At 36.0% G+C, this 18,145-nt stretch overlaps 1 protein-coding gene across 1 annotated transcript in view; it reads left to right on the forward strand.

Moving 5' to 3' along the window:
- The window catches only part of LOC128636080 (zinc-alpha-2-glycoprotein), an 81,181-nt gene that overhangs the window by 40,368 nt on the left and 22,668 nt on the right, over positions 1–18,145 (forward strand). Inside the window, exon 3 of the mRNA XM_053689145.1 lies at positions 3,055–3,339. Coding sequence (XP_053545120.1) covers positions 3,055–3,339 — 285 coding nt within the window. The remainder of the gene's footprint in view (positions 1–3,054; positions 3,340–18,145) is intronic.

Raw genomic sequence — 18,145 nt, forward strand, 5'->3', positions numbered from 1 at the left:
TCGACGGATCAGGTGGGATTCATAATACCCTAAAAGTCCTACAATTAATTTCTTATGCCCACAACAACGAGATTCCACTTGCTCTGGTCTCAACGTATCCTAAAAAAACATTCGACTGGATTAATTGGTAATTTATGCAACACGCGTTATGTAAATTCAGTTTCCGGCCCAAATTTATTAGCAGAGCCATGTCATTATATTCCGCGCCAAATGCTAAAGTAAGGGTAAATGGCACTTTAACACTTTTCTAATTAAAAACGGGACCAGACAGTTTTGCCCTCTCTCGCCCCTCTTGTTTGCCCTTACAATAGAAGTCCTGGCGAGCAAAATTCGTGCAAATTCACATATAAAGGGGTTGATTGTTGGAGGTACTGAGCAAAAGCTTGCGATGTACGTGGACAATGTTCTGCTGACAATCACTGACCCATGTCAATCACTAGGGGCTGCCCTAGTGGAATTTACACTGTTCGGCAGAGTGTCGAATTTTCTGCTCAACCCCTCAAAATCAGAGATTTTGAACATTACAGTTCCTCACAGGGAATTTGAGGCCCTCAGCCTGGACTGCCCAATAAAAGTTGCACGTCATGCATTAAAATACTTAGGAATTTCAATTACATCGAATCTACGGGAATTAACGGAACTAAATTACAAGCATATCCGAGATGAGGTCCTTAGAGACTTGGATAATTGGAAGAACAAAACCATTTTGTGGCTGGGTCGAGTAGGGGTGGTTAAAATGAATGTGTTACCTAGAGTACTTTACATCTTGCAGACTGTTCCTCTGTCATCAGCCTCCCATTGTTTACATCAGATACAATCAGCTATAGAGGCTTAGATACAATCAGCTATAGAGGCTTATGTATGGAATGGACGCAGGCCCAGGATAAAGAAAAAAACTATTTATATGCCCAGGGATATGGGAGGAATAGGGGTTCCCGACCTGAGGATATATCAAAGGGCAATATCTCTCCAAAGATTAGTGGAGTGGTGCCATAATTCACCCCATAAAGCGTGGGTCCAAGTAGACAACGCAATCCTTAGAAAGGGTAATGTGGGTGCCTAAGTATGGATATCTGCCAATAATAGGCCATCTGTACTTAAACAATTCCCACTATATGAGGAAGTATTCTCAGAGTGGGATAGACTGATTAAGAGTGATCCCAGCATATCTAATTTTAACTCCCCTATCACCCCCATAAAGGAGAACCCTGATGTGGGAATTGAGACGGGTCCATACTTCCCAGGCAAAGTTTATAGTCTCTTGGAGGCAGCAATGTTTAATGTCATACAACAGGACAAGTTAAAAACTCACCCAGAGCTGATTGAATGGGATGGTGTTCTTTTTTCATCTTGGTTTAGGGAGGCGCAAGTTAGGCACTACTTTAATACACATAGGGAGTGGTCTAATTTGACAAAATGCAGAACGCCTTTTGAGGCCCTTTGTACTACATCACACAACCCTTCACACCTGATTTCAGAACTGTACAAACTGTTAGTCGTGGGAGGAAGGTTCTCCCTTCCAACATATCTGGTGGTCATGCCCGCATATACGATTTTACTGGGATGCAATACTGGGAGAAATGAGCTGAGTCCTTGGGATTATTATCCCTCCCAATCCTAGTAATTTAATATATCACCAGCTGCCCAAGATTATTGGGGAAGATAGGTATTTGCTTTTCCTATTAATGCTAAATGGGGCAAAAGGTTTAATACCTCTATACTGGAAAAAACAAAACACCCCAAGTGTATTGGAATGGAAGGCTAAGATAGGCGAACTGTTGAGATTGGAAAGATACCACTACTTGAGAATTGGTAAATTAAGCACACACAAAATGATGTTATTGACCTGGGAGGGACGCGGGCTCTGAAATACCTGCAATATTTGGATTCATACTGGACAGCGCAGTTGTCCTTTTATCCCCATCCTCCACCCCACCCCCACCCCTTTTTGTTTGTTTTGTACCCCTTCTCTTTCTCCCCCCTTACCTCACACCCTTATTCTCCTATTTGTTTTTCTATCTGCTCTGTTTTATTTCTCTGCACTTGCTAGTATCAGGCACTTAAGTACTCTCAGCTATGAGAAGTTTAAAAGCTGGAGACCTAACTAGTGTTTTCTTTGTATATGCCTGATAAGTTCTTTCAAAGTTTATCTGTCAAATGTAAGAAATGATGTTTATATTCTTAGTAAAAGATGTAACTGTTATTGATCCATACAACATGGTCAAAGATTCAATGAAAATGTTGTGAAGAGTTAAAGATCACATGTATAAGTGCAAGATGTCATTTCACTGCAAAAAATTTAAAATACATGTACTGTTTGAAACTTCTTTTACCAATAAAGCTCTTTTGGAAAAAAAAAAAAAAATACATTACAAAGTACAGTTAAACTTATAATAACACCATCTAATAAAAATGATTTTAAAAAGATATTGCACACAAAAGTTATAAAAGCTCAAAGATATGAGATCTTAGGTGTTAGAAAAGGTAGGCAAAGGGCTTTAACATTGCGATACATGCATATGCATGTCTAAATATGTATATTTATGTATTTATGTATTTATATATGTTTATATGTGTATACATGTGTATTTATGTGTGTATATATGTATTTACAGGCATATATACACATATAAACACATAAATACATATGTATACATGCATAGATATATATAACATATAGATAACATTGTGCTCACTCCTGTTGATTTACCTGTGAGTTAGCACTGATTGGCTAAAATGCAAATAAGGGGGCAGCCTGCAGAGGCTTAGATACAATGTAATCACAGAGGTAAAAAGTGTATTAATATAACCGTTTTTTTTTAATGTAAAACTTGGGAATGGGTAATAAAGGGATTATCTATCTTTTTAAACAATAAAACAATACAAATTATGGAGTAGACTGTTCCTTTAAAATTGTATGCACTATCTGAATCAATATAGAACATTTTTGGGTTTTGTGTCACTTTAAATGCACTTTACCGCTTATAGAATGATAAAGGACTTTATTTAATGGTGTTAGTAAGTGTTTTAACCTATAGTACATATTATTTTCAGACCACGAGGATGTCAGTATATACCAGGTGAAGTTTACCTGTTCTTTACATGAAGATGGTAGCACTGGTGATTATGACGTGCATGGAATTGATGGAAATGACCTTCTGGTCTATGATAAGGAGAAATCAACATATACTCCTCTAATGCAAAAGGCTCAGACTATAATAAAGTGGTTTGAACATGTCAAGGTTCATCCCCGAACCTATAGACAGTCAATTGAACAAAAGTGCCTTTTTTTGTTAAAAAAGGGATTCAACAATAGAAAGAAGGAGCTTGAGAAAAAAGGTGAGGTCACTTTTATAATATTCTTCCTAAATATAAGTTGAGCTTTTATAAAAGAGTACACTTCATAAATCCAAAAGGTATGCGGCTAGATTACGAGTTTTGCGTTATGATGGATGCGGTACTAACTTGCACGTTATTGTCATCGCTCACTTCCCTACAGCACTGGTATTACAGGTTTTTAAAAACCCGGCGTTAGCAGGCAAGAAGTGAGTGTAGAGCAAAATTGAGCTCCATACCGCACTCCAATACTAGAGCTGCTGAAAGCAGTGGTTAGCTGTTTTTACCTGCTCGTGCATAATTTCCCCATAGACATCAATGGGGAGAGCTGGCTGAGAAAAAGTCTAACACCTGCAATAAAGCAGCGTGAAGCTCAATAAAGCAGCGTGAACGCAGCCCATTGATTCCTATGGGGAAACTAAATTTATGTTTACACCTAACACCCTAACATAAACACCCCTAATATTACACTTATTAAGCCCTAATCTGCCGCCCCCGACATCGCCGACACCTACATTATACTTATTAACCCCTAATCTGCCGATCTGGACATCGCCGCCACTATAATAAACACATTAACCCCTAAACCACCGCACTCCCGCATCTCAAACACTATATAAATATGATTAACCCCTAATCTGCCGCCCCTAACATTGCTGCCACCTGCCTACATTTATTGACCCCTAATCTGCCCCTAAACCTAAGTCTAACCCTAACCCTAACACCCACTAACTTAAATATAATTAAAATAAATCTAAATAAAACCTACTATTAATAACTAAATAATTCCTATTTAAAACTAAATCTTACCTATAAAATAAACCCTAAGATAGCTACAATATAACTAATAGTTACATTGTAGCTAGCTTAGGTTTTATTTTTATTTTACAGGCAAGTTTGAATTTATTTTAACTAGGTAGAATAGTTAGTAAATAGTTATTAACTATTTACTAACTACCTAGCTAAAATAAATACAAATTTACCTGTAAAATAAACCCTAACCTGAGTTATACTAACACCTAACCTTACACTACAATTAAATAAATTACCTAAATTAAACACAATTACCTAAATTACAAAAACAAACACTAAATTACACAAAATAAAAAAACGAATTACAAGATTTTTAAACTAACTACACCTAATCTAATAGCCACATCAAAATAAAAAAGCCCCCCAAAATAAAAAAAACCCTAGCCTAAACTAAACTATCAATAGCCCTTAAAAGGGCCTTTTGTGGGGCATTGCCCCAAAGAAATCAGCTCTTTTACCTGTAAAAAAAATTCAAACAACCCCCCCAACACTAAAACCCACCACCTACACAACCAAACCCCCAAATAAAACCCTAACTAAAAAAAAAACCTAAGCTCGCCATTGCCCTGAAAAGGGCATTTGGAAGGGCATAGCTCTTTTTCAAGTGCCCAAACCCTAATCTAAAAATAAATCCCACCCAATAAACCCTTAAAAAAACCTTACACTAACCCTCGAAGATCCACTTTCAATTTTGAACATCCATCCTCAACGAAGCTGAGAGAAGTCTTCATCCAAGCGGCAAGGAGTCCTCAACGAAGCTGGGAGAAGTCTTCATCCAAGCTGGCAGAAGTGATCCTCCAGACGGGCAGAAGTCTTCATCCAGGCGGCATCTTCTATCTTCATCCATCAGATGCGGAGCTGCTCCACCTTCAAGACATCCGGCACGGAGCATCCTCTTTAATCGAAGTCTTCTTGAAGAATGAAGGTTCCTTTAAATGACGTCATCGAAGATGGCGTCCCTTGAATTCAGATTGGCTGATAGAATTCTATCAGCCAATCGGAATTAAAGGTGAAAAAATCCTATTGGCTGATGCAATCAGCTAATAGGATTGAGCTTCAATCCTATTGGTTGATCCAATCAGCCAATAAGATTGAACTATCATTCTATTGGCTGAATGTGAGCTCAATCCAATTGGCAGATTGGATCAGCCAATAGGATTTTTTCACCTTTAATTTCGATTGGCTGATAGAATTCTATCAGCCAATCGGAATTCAAGGTACACCATCTTGGATGACATCATTTAAAGGAACCTTCATTCGTCGTTAGCCATCGAAAGAAGAGGATGCTCCGCGCCAGATGTCTTGAAGATGGAGCCGCTCCGCGCCAGATGGATGAAGATAGAAGATGCCGTCTGGATGAAGACTTCTGCCCATCTGGAGGACCACTTCTGCCAGCTTGGATGAAGACTTCTCCTGGCTTTGTTGAAGACTTCTTGCCGCTTCGTTGAGGACTTCTCCCGGCTTCGTTGAGGATGGATGTCCGGTCTTCGGGGTTAGTGTTTTTTTAAGGGTTTATTGGGTGGGTTTAATTTTTAGGTTAGGGTTTGGGCTGCAAAAGAGCTAAATGCCCTTAGGTTTTTGTAGTTAGGTTTTTTTGGGGAGGTTTGGTTGTGTGGGTGGGGGGTTTTACTGTTGGGGGGTTGTTTGTATTTTTTTTACAGGTAAAAGAGCTGATTTCTTTGGGGTAATGCCCCGCAAAAGGCCCTTTTAAGAGCTATTGGTAGTTTAGTTTAGGCTAGGGTTTTTGTTTTATTTTGGGGGGATTTTTTATTTTGATAGGGCTATTAGATTAGGTGTAATTATTTTAAATATCTGATAATGTCTTTTTTTATTTTGTGTAATTTAGTGTTTTTTTTTTTTTTTTAATTTAGGTAATTGTATTTAATTTAGGTAATTTATTTAATTGTAAAGTAAGGTTAGGTTTTATTGTAAGGCAGGTTAGGTTTTATTTTAAAGGTAAATTTGTATTTATTTTAGCTAGGTAGTTAGTAAATAGTTAATAACTATTTAGTAACTATTCTACCTAGTTAAAATAAATACAAACTTGCCTGTAAAATAAAAATAAAACCTAAGCTATATACAATGTAACTATTAGTTATATTGTAGCTATCTTAGGGTTTATTTTACAGGTAAGTATTTAGTTTTAAATAGGAATTATTTAGTTATTAATTGTAGGTTTTCTTTAGATCTATTTTAATTATATTTAAGTTAGGGGTGTTAGGGTTAGGGTTAGACTTAGGTTTAGGGGTTAATATATTTAGTATAGTGGCAGCGATGTTAGGGGCGGCAGATTAAGGGTTAATAATATTTTCTAGTGTTTGCAATGCAGGAGTGCGGCGGTTTAGGGGTTAATATGTTTATTCTAGTGGCGGCGATGTCCGGAGTGGCAGATTAGGGGTTAAAACATTATTTTAGTGTTTGCGATGCGGGAGGGCCTCGGTTTAGGCGTTAATAGGTAGTTTATGGATGTTAGTGTACTTTTTAGCACTTTAGTTATGAGTTCTATGTTACAGCTTTGTAGCGTAAAACTCATAACTACTGACTTTGCGTTACGAATCTTGGCGGTTTAGGGTGTACCGCTCACTTTTTGGCCTCTGAGGAAAAGCTTGTAATATCGGTGCTATGGAAGTCCCATTGAAAAAGACTTTATGCAATTTGCGTAAGTTGATTTGCGTTATGGCCAAAAAAGTGTGCGGTGCCCCTAAACCTGCAAGACTCGTAATACCAGAAGTAGTGAAAAAGCAACGTTATGAGCCTTAACGCTGCTTTTTCACTCATACTGCAAAACCGCAAAACTTGTAATATAGCTGATGGAAAGCTGCAGAAAATACAGAGGGAGAACATAGCTTGTGTTTTTAGTTCCATATTCTCTTTCCCTATTATTTTTATGTATTATATTTTTCTCTCCTCTCAATCCATTTCTCAAACTTTTTTTCATCTCACTGTCATTCCATTATACCATCTACCGCATGTTTTTTTTTTATTCCTATTGTCCTATCCAATGACAGTTCCATAAACCAATTAATGTGAGGGCAAATGCTTATCCAGTCAGGAAATCATGTGGGCAAAATTGTGGGAGTGCGTTATCAATATCGCTGGACCGCGCATGGATTAGCAAAAAATCTGGTATTACAAGTCCATAGTATAACCAGAGAATGTTTAGCGCAGCCAACATTCCTTTAACGCACCATATACTTTAATGGATATAATGACCTTGCTAAGCATCACTCATATTACAAGTTGAAAGTTATGTATTGCCATTAAGTTGAATTAGCACAGCTTGAAACCTAAAGGCTAGCTTCACAAAACACAAATAAAATATAAATAATAAAGTATTACACACATACACACAGACATTTTTATGTATATATATATATATATATATATATATATATAAATATAAATATATTCATGTGTGCGTGTGCGTGTGCGTGTGTATGTATACATATATACTTTATATATATATATATACAGTATATATACAGAGAGAAGTGCACTCACAGGAACGAATAACCGGCTCAATACCATTGTTAGCCTGTTCTATGTCGATTTACCACCTGGGTGCAGCTTTTTATACCAGTAATGCTTTTCACAGAGTAGAATTTTCCTGTAGTATATCAGTCTGATCCCGACTATTACGGTCAGTCCAGCGCCGAAATACCAGGCAATTCCTCTCTGAACAAGGAACACAGCAACCCCAGACGATCGTTTCAGCCTTCATTGGGCCTCGTCAGTGAGGTGTATCCATATTCCTCTAAGCACACTGAGCAAGGAGTCCACGTCTGGTTGCCCCTTTTTCCCAAAGGGAGACTAAATACACACAGAGAGAAGCACACTCACAGGAACGAACAATCGGCTCAATACCATTGTTAGCCTGTTCTATGGCGATTTACCACCTGGGTGCAGCTTTTTAGCCCAGTTTTATACAACTTTAAAACCTTCCCAGACAAACACCTTAAATATCCCTTTTAAACAAAGTGAATGTTATTTTAGTTTCTTTTATAGAAATAATTCAAATAACTTTTTATATATATATATATATATATATATATATAATATATATTATATATATATACACACTATATCCATACCTGTATTATATATATATATATATATATATATATATATATATATATATATATATATATATATATATATATATATATATATATATATATATATATATATATATATATATATATGCAAAATAGAAATGGCTGCAGCACACCAAGTTAGATTTATAACATTTTTATTACAAGCAGTGAAATACAGGCGACGTTTCGGGCTTCTGCCCTTTCTCAAGCCAAGTGATTAGTGCATAATCCAACTCCACCTTTTATAGGCAGTACATGTGACAAACTACAGGTGTAAATAATTACAATTGTAATAGTGCATCTTCTTTCAACAAAAGAGAGATAATAAATAAACAATCAGTGATTTTGTGGCATAATCTTAACTATGCATTTCTTATACAAAAAAACTTTGTGATTCTGAACATTTATAATTCTTTAAACACCTTCTTATTATAAAAAACCTAGTGATAATATGAGAAAAAAAATATATATAAAAAATGACCTTAACGGTCCATTATCTTATCTGTGAATTATGTGAAATATTTTCTTGTTAGTGAATTTCATTACCATCTATTACTGATATCTGAAAAACCTTTATTTTATTAAAAACAGTAATCAAACTAACAACTAAATTCTAATCTTGCAAGATTTCTTTTTTCTCATATTATCACTAGGTTTTTTATAATAAGAAGGTGTTTAAAGAATTATAAATGTTCAGAATCACAAAGTTTTTTGTATAAGAAATGCATAGTTATGATTATGACACAAAATCACTGTTTATTCTTTGTCTCTCTTTTGTTGAAAGAAGATGCACTATTACAATTGTAATTATTTACACCTGTAGTTTGTCACATGTACTGCCTATAAAAGGTGGAGTTGGATTATGCACTAATCACTTGGCTTGAGAAAGGGCAGAAGCCCGAAACGTCGCCTGTATTTCACTGCTTGTAATAAAAATGTTATAAATCTAACTTGGTGTGCTGCAGCCATTTCTATTTTGCATATTAATACCTGTCAAGGTGAGACAGAGGCTGCTTGCACCCTTACCTAGAAGTGAATTGGTGCTGGACTTTAACTTGTTCGTGTAATTTATTCACCAGTCAATAGCACAATTCTGAACAAAATTATTCTAAATACAAGCTATGGAGATTCAACAAGATGTGTTTACGTTCTCTGATGTGGAGGCTGCCGCTATTGCCACTCTGGTAAGAGGCCCACGGGATTTTTTGGCTATCCCCGACACAGATCTATGTTCTAAACAGTGGGAACGTGAAAAAAAGAAAGAGGTGAATTGGGAATTACATTCCTCTACTCTTGCTGAATATTACAAATTGCGCCGAATCCCGAGAGGCCTGAGAGTGTCATTAAGACCGACACTTTTTATGGAAGACAAAGAATACTGTTCAACCTTTGAAAAGATCCTTAACAAGTGTTCCTTTGATCTTATGATCCTGACGATACAACGTATACAAAAAGAGATACAAACGAACCAACAAAAGATACAAGCGTTGGAGGTCAGTTTACAAGAAAAATTATCCATCACTGATTTCAATACCTTAAAAGCTGACTTGGATACAAAATTGGATGAATTTCGAAAAAGCAATGAAGAAAAGAAAATAATCAAATTTTCCAGAGATGCGGACGATTACCTGTATGGTCACGTGTACAGATGGGAGTCCCGCGAGACACGAATGCCCAGAGGTGACGTCAGACACCAGAGTCGTCGAGGAAGAGAATGCCATACACGATCTGAGGCTAGCGACTCATCACGAAGCAACTCAGTGGGGACTATCTTCCAGTTCCAGTCTCCCTCTCCTTCTTCTTTTTCCCAACAGGTACCGGGCCAAGACGGAGGCGGAGGGGCGGCCGAAAATATCAGAGGCAACGCAAGTCGGCCACAGAGAGGACGTCGGGTGAAACGGTAAATGATCTAGTGATTAACATATCACAGGTACCGTTCACCGAAGGGGAATTGAACTTACTTAATAGGGGTTTGGGCTTTTGCCCTAGTAATACCATTGATTAAATGGACTTGGACATTGAGCTATATAGATTCTTTAGACAATTGCGTCTTAAAGCTCACTTTTCTAAAATGCCGTATAATACTGTAAATCTAAATACTGTCAATGACGATTGTTTAAAATTTTCAGATTTTGATTTAATTGCTAAGTCTAGCTTTATTCCGCCTACAAATTACCATCCTATAGAAACGTATATCACATTGGTAAGTAAGGATATAGAAAGACTTAAACATAATATCAGGTTACATAAGGGGATACAAATTAAGTACAATTTAACAGCTGAAGAGAAACAATCCCTTAATAAAATCATAAATAACCCTGATATAATTATCAAAAAAGCGGATAAGGGCGGGGCTATTATAATCATGGATAAAACAAAGTACATAGAAGAAATAAACAATCAATTAAGGGATACAGAGGTATATGAAAAGTTGGATAATAATCCATTAAAAACAATACAAAATGAATTGAAAGTTATTGTCCAAAATGCCCTTGATAAAGGTATTATTGACCAGAAATTAAGTCAATATTTGCTAAAGAAAGAATGTATCACTCCCCTGATATATATACTTCCTAAAATCCACAAGTCCCTCATTAATCCACCGGGACGCCCCATTGTGGCAAGTGTAGATTCAGTTTTATCAAATATAGCCACTTTTCTTGATAAAATACTTAAACCAATAGTGTCCAAATTATCATCGTATCTGGAGGATTCTACTGAATTCCTCAATAGGCTTAATGAGATTAAATTAAATGGTCAACAAAATTCGATTCTAGTTACCTTAGATGTTAAAAATCTATACACCAGTATTCCCCATATAGGGGGTGTACAATCAGTGAAACAATACTTGGTTAAGGAACAAATATATACAGATTCACAAATTAATTTCATAATTGATTTATTGGCATTTGTATTGAATAATAATTATTTTCTGTTTGGGGACATGTACTACAGGCAAAAGAGAGGCACCGCCATGGGTGCTAATATGGCGCCACCATACGCAGGCATATACATGGGTACATTTGAAGATGATTTCATCTATCCAAATGAATTGTTTAAACAGCATGCATGCGTGTGGTGGCGCTATATAGATGATGTCTTTATGATATGGTTGGGCAATGAGGATACCCTTGATGTTTTCCTCAAACAAATCAATTCTAATCCGGCTAATATTGAATTCACAATGCAGCATGATAGAAAGTGTATTGATTTTCTGGATGTGACTGTATCAATAGAAGAGAATAAGTTTAAAACTGATCTTTTTGTTAAAAAAACGGATAAAAATACGTTTCTATCGTATACAAGTTGCCATCCAGAAAACACAATTAAATCTCTACCGAAGTCACAATATATTCATGTCAAACGAATAGTGAGCGATGAGGATGTATGTAATAGAAGGTTGCTTGAAATGGGACAAAAATTTAAACAAAGGGGTTACCCGACAAAAATATTGGAAGATGAATTAAAAAAAGTTAATCAAATCCCTCGTAATCAACTTTTAAAAAAAACATTGAAAAACACACAGATGGATAGAATTCCATTTGTGAGTACATACAATGTTAATAGTAAGCAGATATCTGGTATAGTCAAAAAACATTGGCATATTTTAAAAAATAATTATCAGGATATAAAGGAATTTCAATCTTTCCCATTGCTATCATATAAAAGACCTAAAAATTTAAAGGACTATTTAATTAAAACTGACATAGGCAGCAGTAAGACAAGAATGTCATTTTCAAAAAAGAAAGGTACTTTTCCCTGTTATAATTGTTCACATTGTAGTTGTGTGATTAAAGGCAGTGAGGTGGTCCACCCTCATACGGGTAAAAAATATAGGATTAATGGTTTGTTTACCTGTCAAACAGATCATGTCATATATTCTCTAAAATGTCCCTCTGGATTAATATATGTAGGGGAAACGACTCAAAAAATGAAAGATAGACTCTCACAACATAAATACACTATACGTAAAGCCATCTCAGATTTGCCTGTATCTGCACATTTTAAAGAAAAAAACCATAATGTGAACCAGTTAAGGTTTCAAATCCTAGAACATGTTCCGATACAGAGAAGGGGCCAGGATAGGGTTAAAAAATTACAACAGAGAGAGGTTATCTGGATTAATAGACTAGAAAGTATGTACCCTAAAGGTTTAAATAAAGATTATAACCTGTTTTTGTTCCTATGATTGGTTAATTGTGATAATTTATTGTGAACTTTTTCTCCATGATTTAGATCAAGATTTACATAAAGAAAAAAGAACAACTTGAAAAAGAAATGTGTTGAATAACATAATATAAAAAGAGGTTTTTTGGAAAGATTATAAGTTTTTCCTTTTGAACGCTGTCTTTATGGTTTCCATATTGTAAATAACATTAGAGTGTGTGCATTCCCCTGTTAACATCCATCAGAGAAATAACATATCTTGCAAGATTAGAATTTAGTTGTTAGTTTGATTACTGTTTTTAATAAAATAAAGGTTTTTCAGATATCAGTAATAGATGGTAATGAAATTCACTAACAAGAAAATATTTCACATAATTCACAGATAAGATAATGGACCGTTAAGGTCATTTTTTATATATATTTTTTTTCTCATATTATCACTAGGTTTTTTATAATAAGAAGGTGTTTAAAGAATTATAAATGTTCAGAATCACAAAGTTTTTTTGTATAAGAAATGCATAGTTATGATTATGACACAAAATCACTGTTTATTCTTTGTCTCTCTTTTGTTGAAAGAAGATGCACTATTACAATTGTAATTATTTACACCTGTAGTTTGTCACATGTACTGCCTATAAAAGGTGGAGTTGGATTATGCACTAATCACTTGGCTTGAGAAAGGGCAGAAGCCCGAAACGTCGCCTGTATTTCACTGCTTGTAATAAAAATGTTATAAATCTAACTTGGTGTGCTGCAGCCATTTCTATTTTGCATATTAATACCTGTCAAGGTGAGACAGAGGCTGCTTGCACCCTTACCTAGAAGTGAATTTGTGCTGGACTTTAACTTGTTCGTATATATATATATATATATATATATATATATATATATATATATATATATATATATATATATATATATATATATATATATATATATATACACTATATACAGTTGCACTCATAGGTTTACATACCCTGGCAGAATTTATGATTTCTTGGCCATTTTTCAGAGAATATGAATAATAACACAAAACCTTTTCTTTCACTCATGGTTAGTGTTTGGCTGAAGCCATTTATTATCAATCAGCTGTGTTTACTCTTTTTAAATCATAATGACAACAGAAACTACCCAAATGACCCTGATCAAAACTTTACATACCCTGGTGATTTTGTCCTGATAACATGCACACACGTTAACACAAAGGGGTTTGAATGGCTATTAAAGGTAACAATCCTCACCTGTGATCTGTTTGCTTGTAATTAGTGTGTGTGTGTGTATAAAAGGTCAATTAGTTTCTGTACTCCTGTCAGACCCTTGCATCTTTCATCCAGTGCTGCACTGACGTTTCTGGATTCTGAGTCATGGGGAAAGCAAAAGAATTGTCAAAGTATCTGCGGGAAAAGGTAGTTGAACTGTATAAAACAGGAAAGAGATATAAAAAGATATCCAAGAAATTGAGAATGCAAATCAGCAGTGTTCAAACTCTAATCAAGGGAGGACTTATCCACTCTCCAAAGCTAAATCCAAATCCATGGATGAGTGCATCCAAGTGAACCTAGCTAAAGGTTTCATTCACCCTTCCTCCTCTCCTGCTGGGGCAGGCTTCTTTTTCGTCAGCAGGAAGGATAGTGGGCTCTGACCCTTCATCGACTACAGGGCCTTGAACAACATAACTATCAAGAATCGCTATCCCATTCCATTGATCACCAAACTGTATGACTCGCTCCAGGATGCTCGCTTTTTTACCAAGTTGGACTTACGTGGCATATAACATATCTTTCCAGGCCACGAATGGACGCCTTCAACACAATCCGGACATTAAGAAAACCTTTTAATGCCCTTTGGGTTGTGTAACGCCCCTGCAGTCTTCCAGGCATTTGTTACAAAGTCTTCCGTGACCTCCTCAACCGCACTGTCATCATCTATCTGGATGACATCCTTGTTTTCTCTTCCACTTTAGAGGAACATCATAAACACGTGAGACAAGTTCTTCTACGTCTCAGAGACAATTATTTGGTCTCCTTCCCTGCTTGTTGCGAGGGGCTGTCATTGCCGCACGCTCCGCTCTCCTTATGCTGGTCCGGATGTCTGTGGTGTGAATCCTGCGCCTATGTAAGCCTAGTCAAACGATCTATCACTGCCCATCACTGTGCTCCTGGGTGTGATAGATCGTTACTACTCAGTATTGCCTTAATGTGTTTGAACCCTGCCTGTCTGACTACTCTGCCTGTTATACCCCTGAATTGCTGGATTGATATACTGCTGCTGAACTCTGCCTGTCTGACTAATCTGTCTGTTTAACCCCTAAATTGCTGGATTGATATACTGCTGCTGAACCCTGCCTGTCTGACTACTCTGCCTGTTTAACCCCTAAATTGCTGGACTGATATACTGCTGCTGAACTCTGCTTGCCTGACTACTCTGCTTATTAACCCCTGTTTTTCTGGATTGCCTCTTTGTTGCTGAACCCTGCCTTCCTGACAATTATAGTGCTGTGCCCTTGGATTGCTTTACCATTGCCAAACCCTGCCTGCCTGACCATTCTAGTGGTTTGCCATTGGACTGCTTTACTGTTGCAAAATCCTGCCTGCCTGCCTGACCTTCACCATGCTTCTAGGCATTGAGAAAGCCTTTGATATTTTCTTGCATCCATCTGCTGACTTGTGCATGTCCACAACTTTATGCAGGAAAGCTCTTTTCATGCTGAGCTAATTAATACACCCACAGCTGTTCACAGTTGGAGGTCAAATGGCTTTGTGTGTGCTGTTGAGAAGATGATTAGCTGATTAGCTGATTGATTTTACAAGTAATTTTAGGAATGATTCTGTCTCAGTGATTCTGTTTTTGAATTGTCTTTATTTTTGTCTGACATGTTGGTGTTATATCTTTCACTTGGATGTTATAAGTTTAGAAATACTTAGAACATTTGCTACTATGTTCAGAACATTGGAATGCAAAATATTTACAGTAAATACGTAGTTAAAACCTTTATTAAATATGAATATTGCATAAATATGCTTTTACATATTTTTATCTACTTAACTGGAAAGGGCTCAAATGCACTTGTATATCTGTCTATCTATGTGTACATATGTATTTATTTGTTTACATATGTATGTATATATATATATATATATATATATATATATATATATATATATATATATATATATATGTATATATATGTATATATATATATATATATATATATATATATGTACTGTATATATCTGTATATATAGACATGATATATATATATATATATATATATATATATATATATATATATATATATATATATATATAAAACAGAAGGAAGTCCGGACAAACAGCTCAAAACAAGGTTCCTTTATTAGATATAGCGTATAAAAAAACAGCATAGCTCTGCAAAAACAATTATTTTGAAACTAATTGCAGGCAAAAGAGTAGCATGGCCAGAGTATAAGGGCTGTTAGGAGCACAAAAGATGGGCTTGTCTAACGCGTTTCAGCTCCTATGGAGCCTTACTCATAGACTGCATCAAATTTTATATTTTATATTTATATATATATATATATACTGTATATATCTGTATATATAGACATGCTCTATATATATATATATATATATATATATATATATATATATATGATATATATATATATATATATATACAGTATATATATATATATATATATATATATATATATGTATATACTGTAAATATCTATATATAGACGTGATTTTTCCTACCTTAATTCCGATTGGCTGATAGAATCCTATCAGCCAATCGGAATTCGAGGGACGCCATCTTGGATGACGTCACTTAAAGGAACCTTCATCTGTTGGGTAGTCGTCGGTCTGTATGTTCCGCGCCGGAGGTCTTGAAGATGGAGCCGCTCCTCGTCGGATGGATGAAGATAGAAGATGCCGCTTGGATGAAGATGTCTGTCGGTCCGGATGTCATCTTTTGCCTGTATAGGATGAAGACTTCTGCCGCTCCGGATGTCTTCCTTTGGTCCATCGGATGAAGAGTTCGGCCCGGTTGGGTGAAGACGACTCAAGGTAGGGAGATCTTCAGGGGGGTAGTGTTAGGTTTAGTTAAGGGGGGTTTGGGTTAGAGTAGGGGTATGTGGGTGGTGGGTTGTAATGTTGGGGGGTGGTATAATGTTTTTTTTACAGGCAAAAGAGCTGATTTCTTTGGGGCATGCCCCGCAAAAAGCCCTTTTAAGGGCTGGTAAGGTAATTGAGCTGTTAACTTTTTTAATTTAGATTAGGGTAGGGAATTTTTTAATTTGGGGGATTTGTTATTTTATTAGGGGGCTTAGAGTAGGTGTAATTAGCTTAAAATTCTTTTAATGTTTTTTTATTTTTTGTAATTTAGTGTTTGTTTTTTTGTAATTTAGTTTAGTTTATTTAATTGTAGGTAATTATAGGTACTTGTAGTTAATTGATTTAATTTATTTATTGATAGTGTAGTGTTAGGTTTAATTGTAACTTAGGTTAGGATTTATTTTACAGGTAATTTTGAAATTATTTTAACTAGGTAGCTATTAAATAGTAAATAACTATTTAATAGCTATTGTACCTATTTAAAATAAATACAAAGTTGCCTGTAAAATAAATATAAATCCTAAAATAGCTACAATATAATGATTCATTATATTGTAGCTATATTAGGGTTTATTTTACAGGTAAGTATTTAGTTTTAAATAGGAAGACTTTAGTTAATAATATTAAATTTATTTAGTTAGATTAAAATTATAATTAATTTAGGAAGGTGTTATTGTTAGGGTTAGACTTAGCTTTAGGGGTTAATACATTTATTAGAGTAGCGGCGAGGTCCGTTCGGCAGATTAGGGGTTAATACTTGAAGTTAGGTGTCGGCGATGTTAGGGAGGGCAGATTAGGGGTTAATACTATTTATTATAGTGTTTGTGAGTTGGGAGTGCAGCGGTTTAGAGGTTAATAACTTTATTAGAGTAGCGGCGAGGTCCGGTCGGCAGATTAGGGGTTAATAAGTGTAGTTAGGTAGCAGCGATGTTGGGGGGCAGATTAGGGGTTAATAAATATTATGTAGGTGTCGGCGATGTTAGGGGCAGCAGATTAGAGGTACATAAGGATAATGTAGGTGGCGGCAGTGTGCGGTCGGCAGATTAGGGGTTAAAAAATGTTATTAGAGTGGCGGCGATGTGGGGGGACCTTGGTTTAGGGGTACATAGATAGTTTATGGGTGTTAGTGTACTTCAGAGCACAGTAGTAAGAGCTTTATAAACCAGCGTTAGCCCAGAAAGCTCTTAACTACTGACTTTTTTCTGTGGCTGGAGTCTTGTCGGTAGAGGGTCTACCGCACACTTCAGCCAAGACTCTAAATACCAGCATTAGGAAGATCCCATTGAAAAGATAGGATACACATTTGATGTAAGGGGATCTGCGGTATGGAAAAGTCGTGGCTTGGAAGTGAGCGATAGACTCTTTCCTGACTGACTCTAAATACCAGCGGGTGGTAAAAAGCAGCGTTAGGAGCCCTTAACGCTGCTTTTGACCGCTAACGCAGAACTGTAAATCTAGGCTTATGAAAATTTAAAAGCCCCACAAAATAAAAAAAAAAACCTAATCTAATGCTAAACTACCATAAGCCCTTAAAAGGGCCTTTTGTAGGTCATTGCCCTAAGTTAAACAGCTCTTTTCCTAAAAGAAAATACTAAGTCCCTCCTGTAACAGTAAAACCCACCCAACGACCAAAACCCCAA

The sequence above is a fragment of the Bombina bombina genome, chromosome 7 (assembly GCF_027579735.1).
Source record: "Bombina bombina isolate aBomBom1 chromosome 7, aBomBom1.pri, whole genome shotgun sequence".
NCBI classification, from domain to species: Eukaryota; Metazoa; Chordata; class Amphibia; order Anura; family Bombinatoridae; genus Bombina; species Bombina bombina.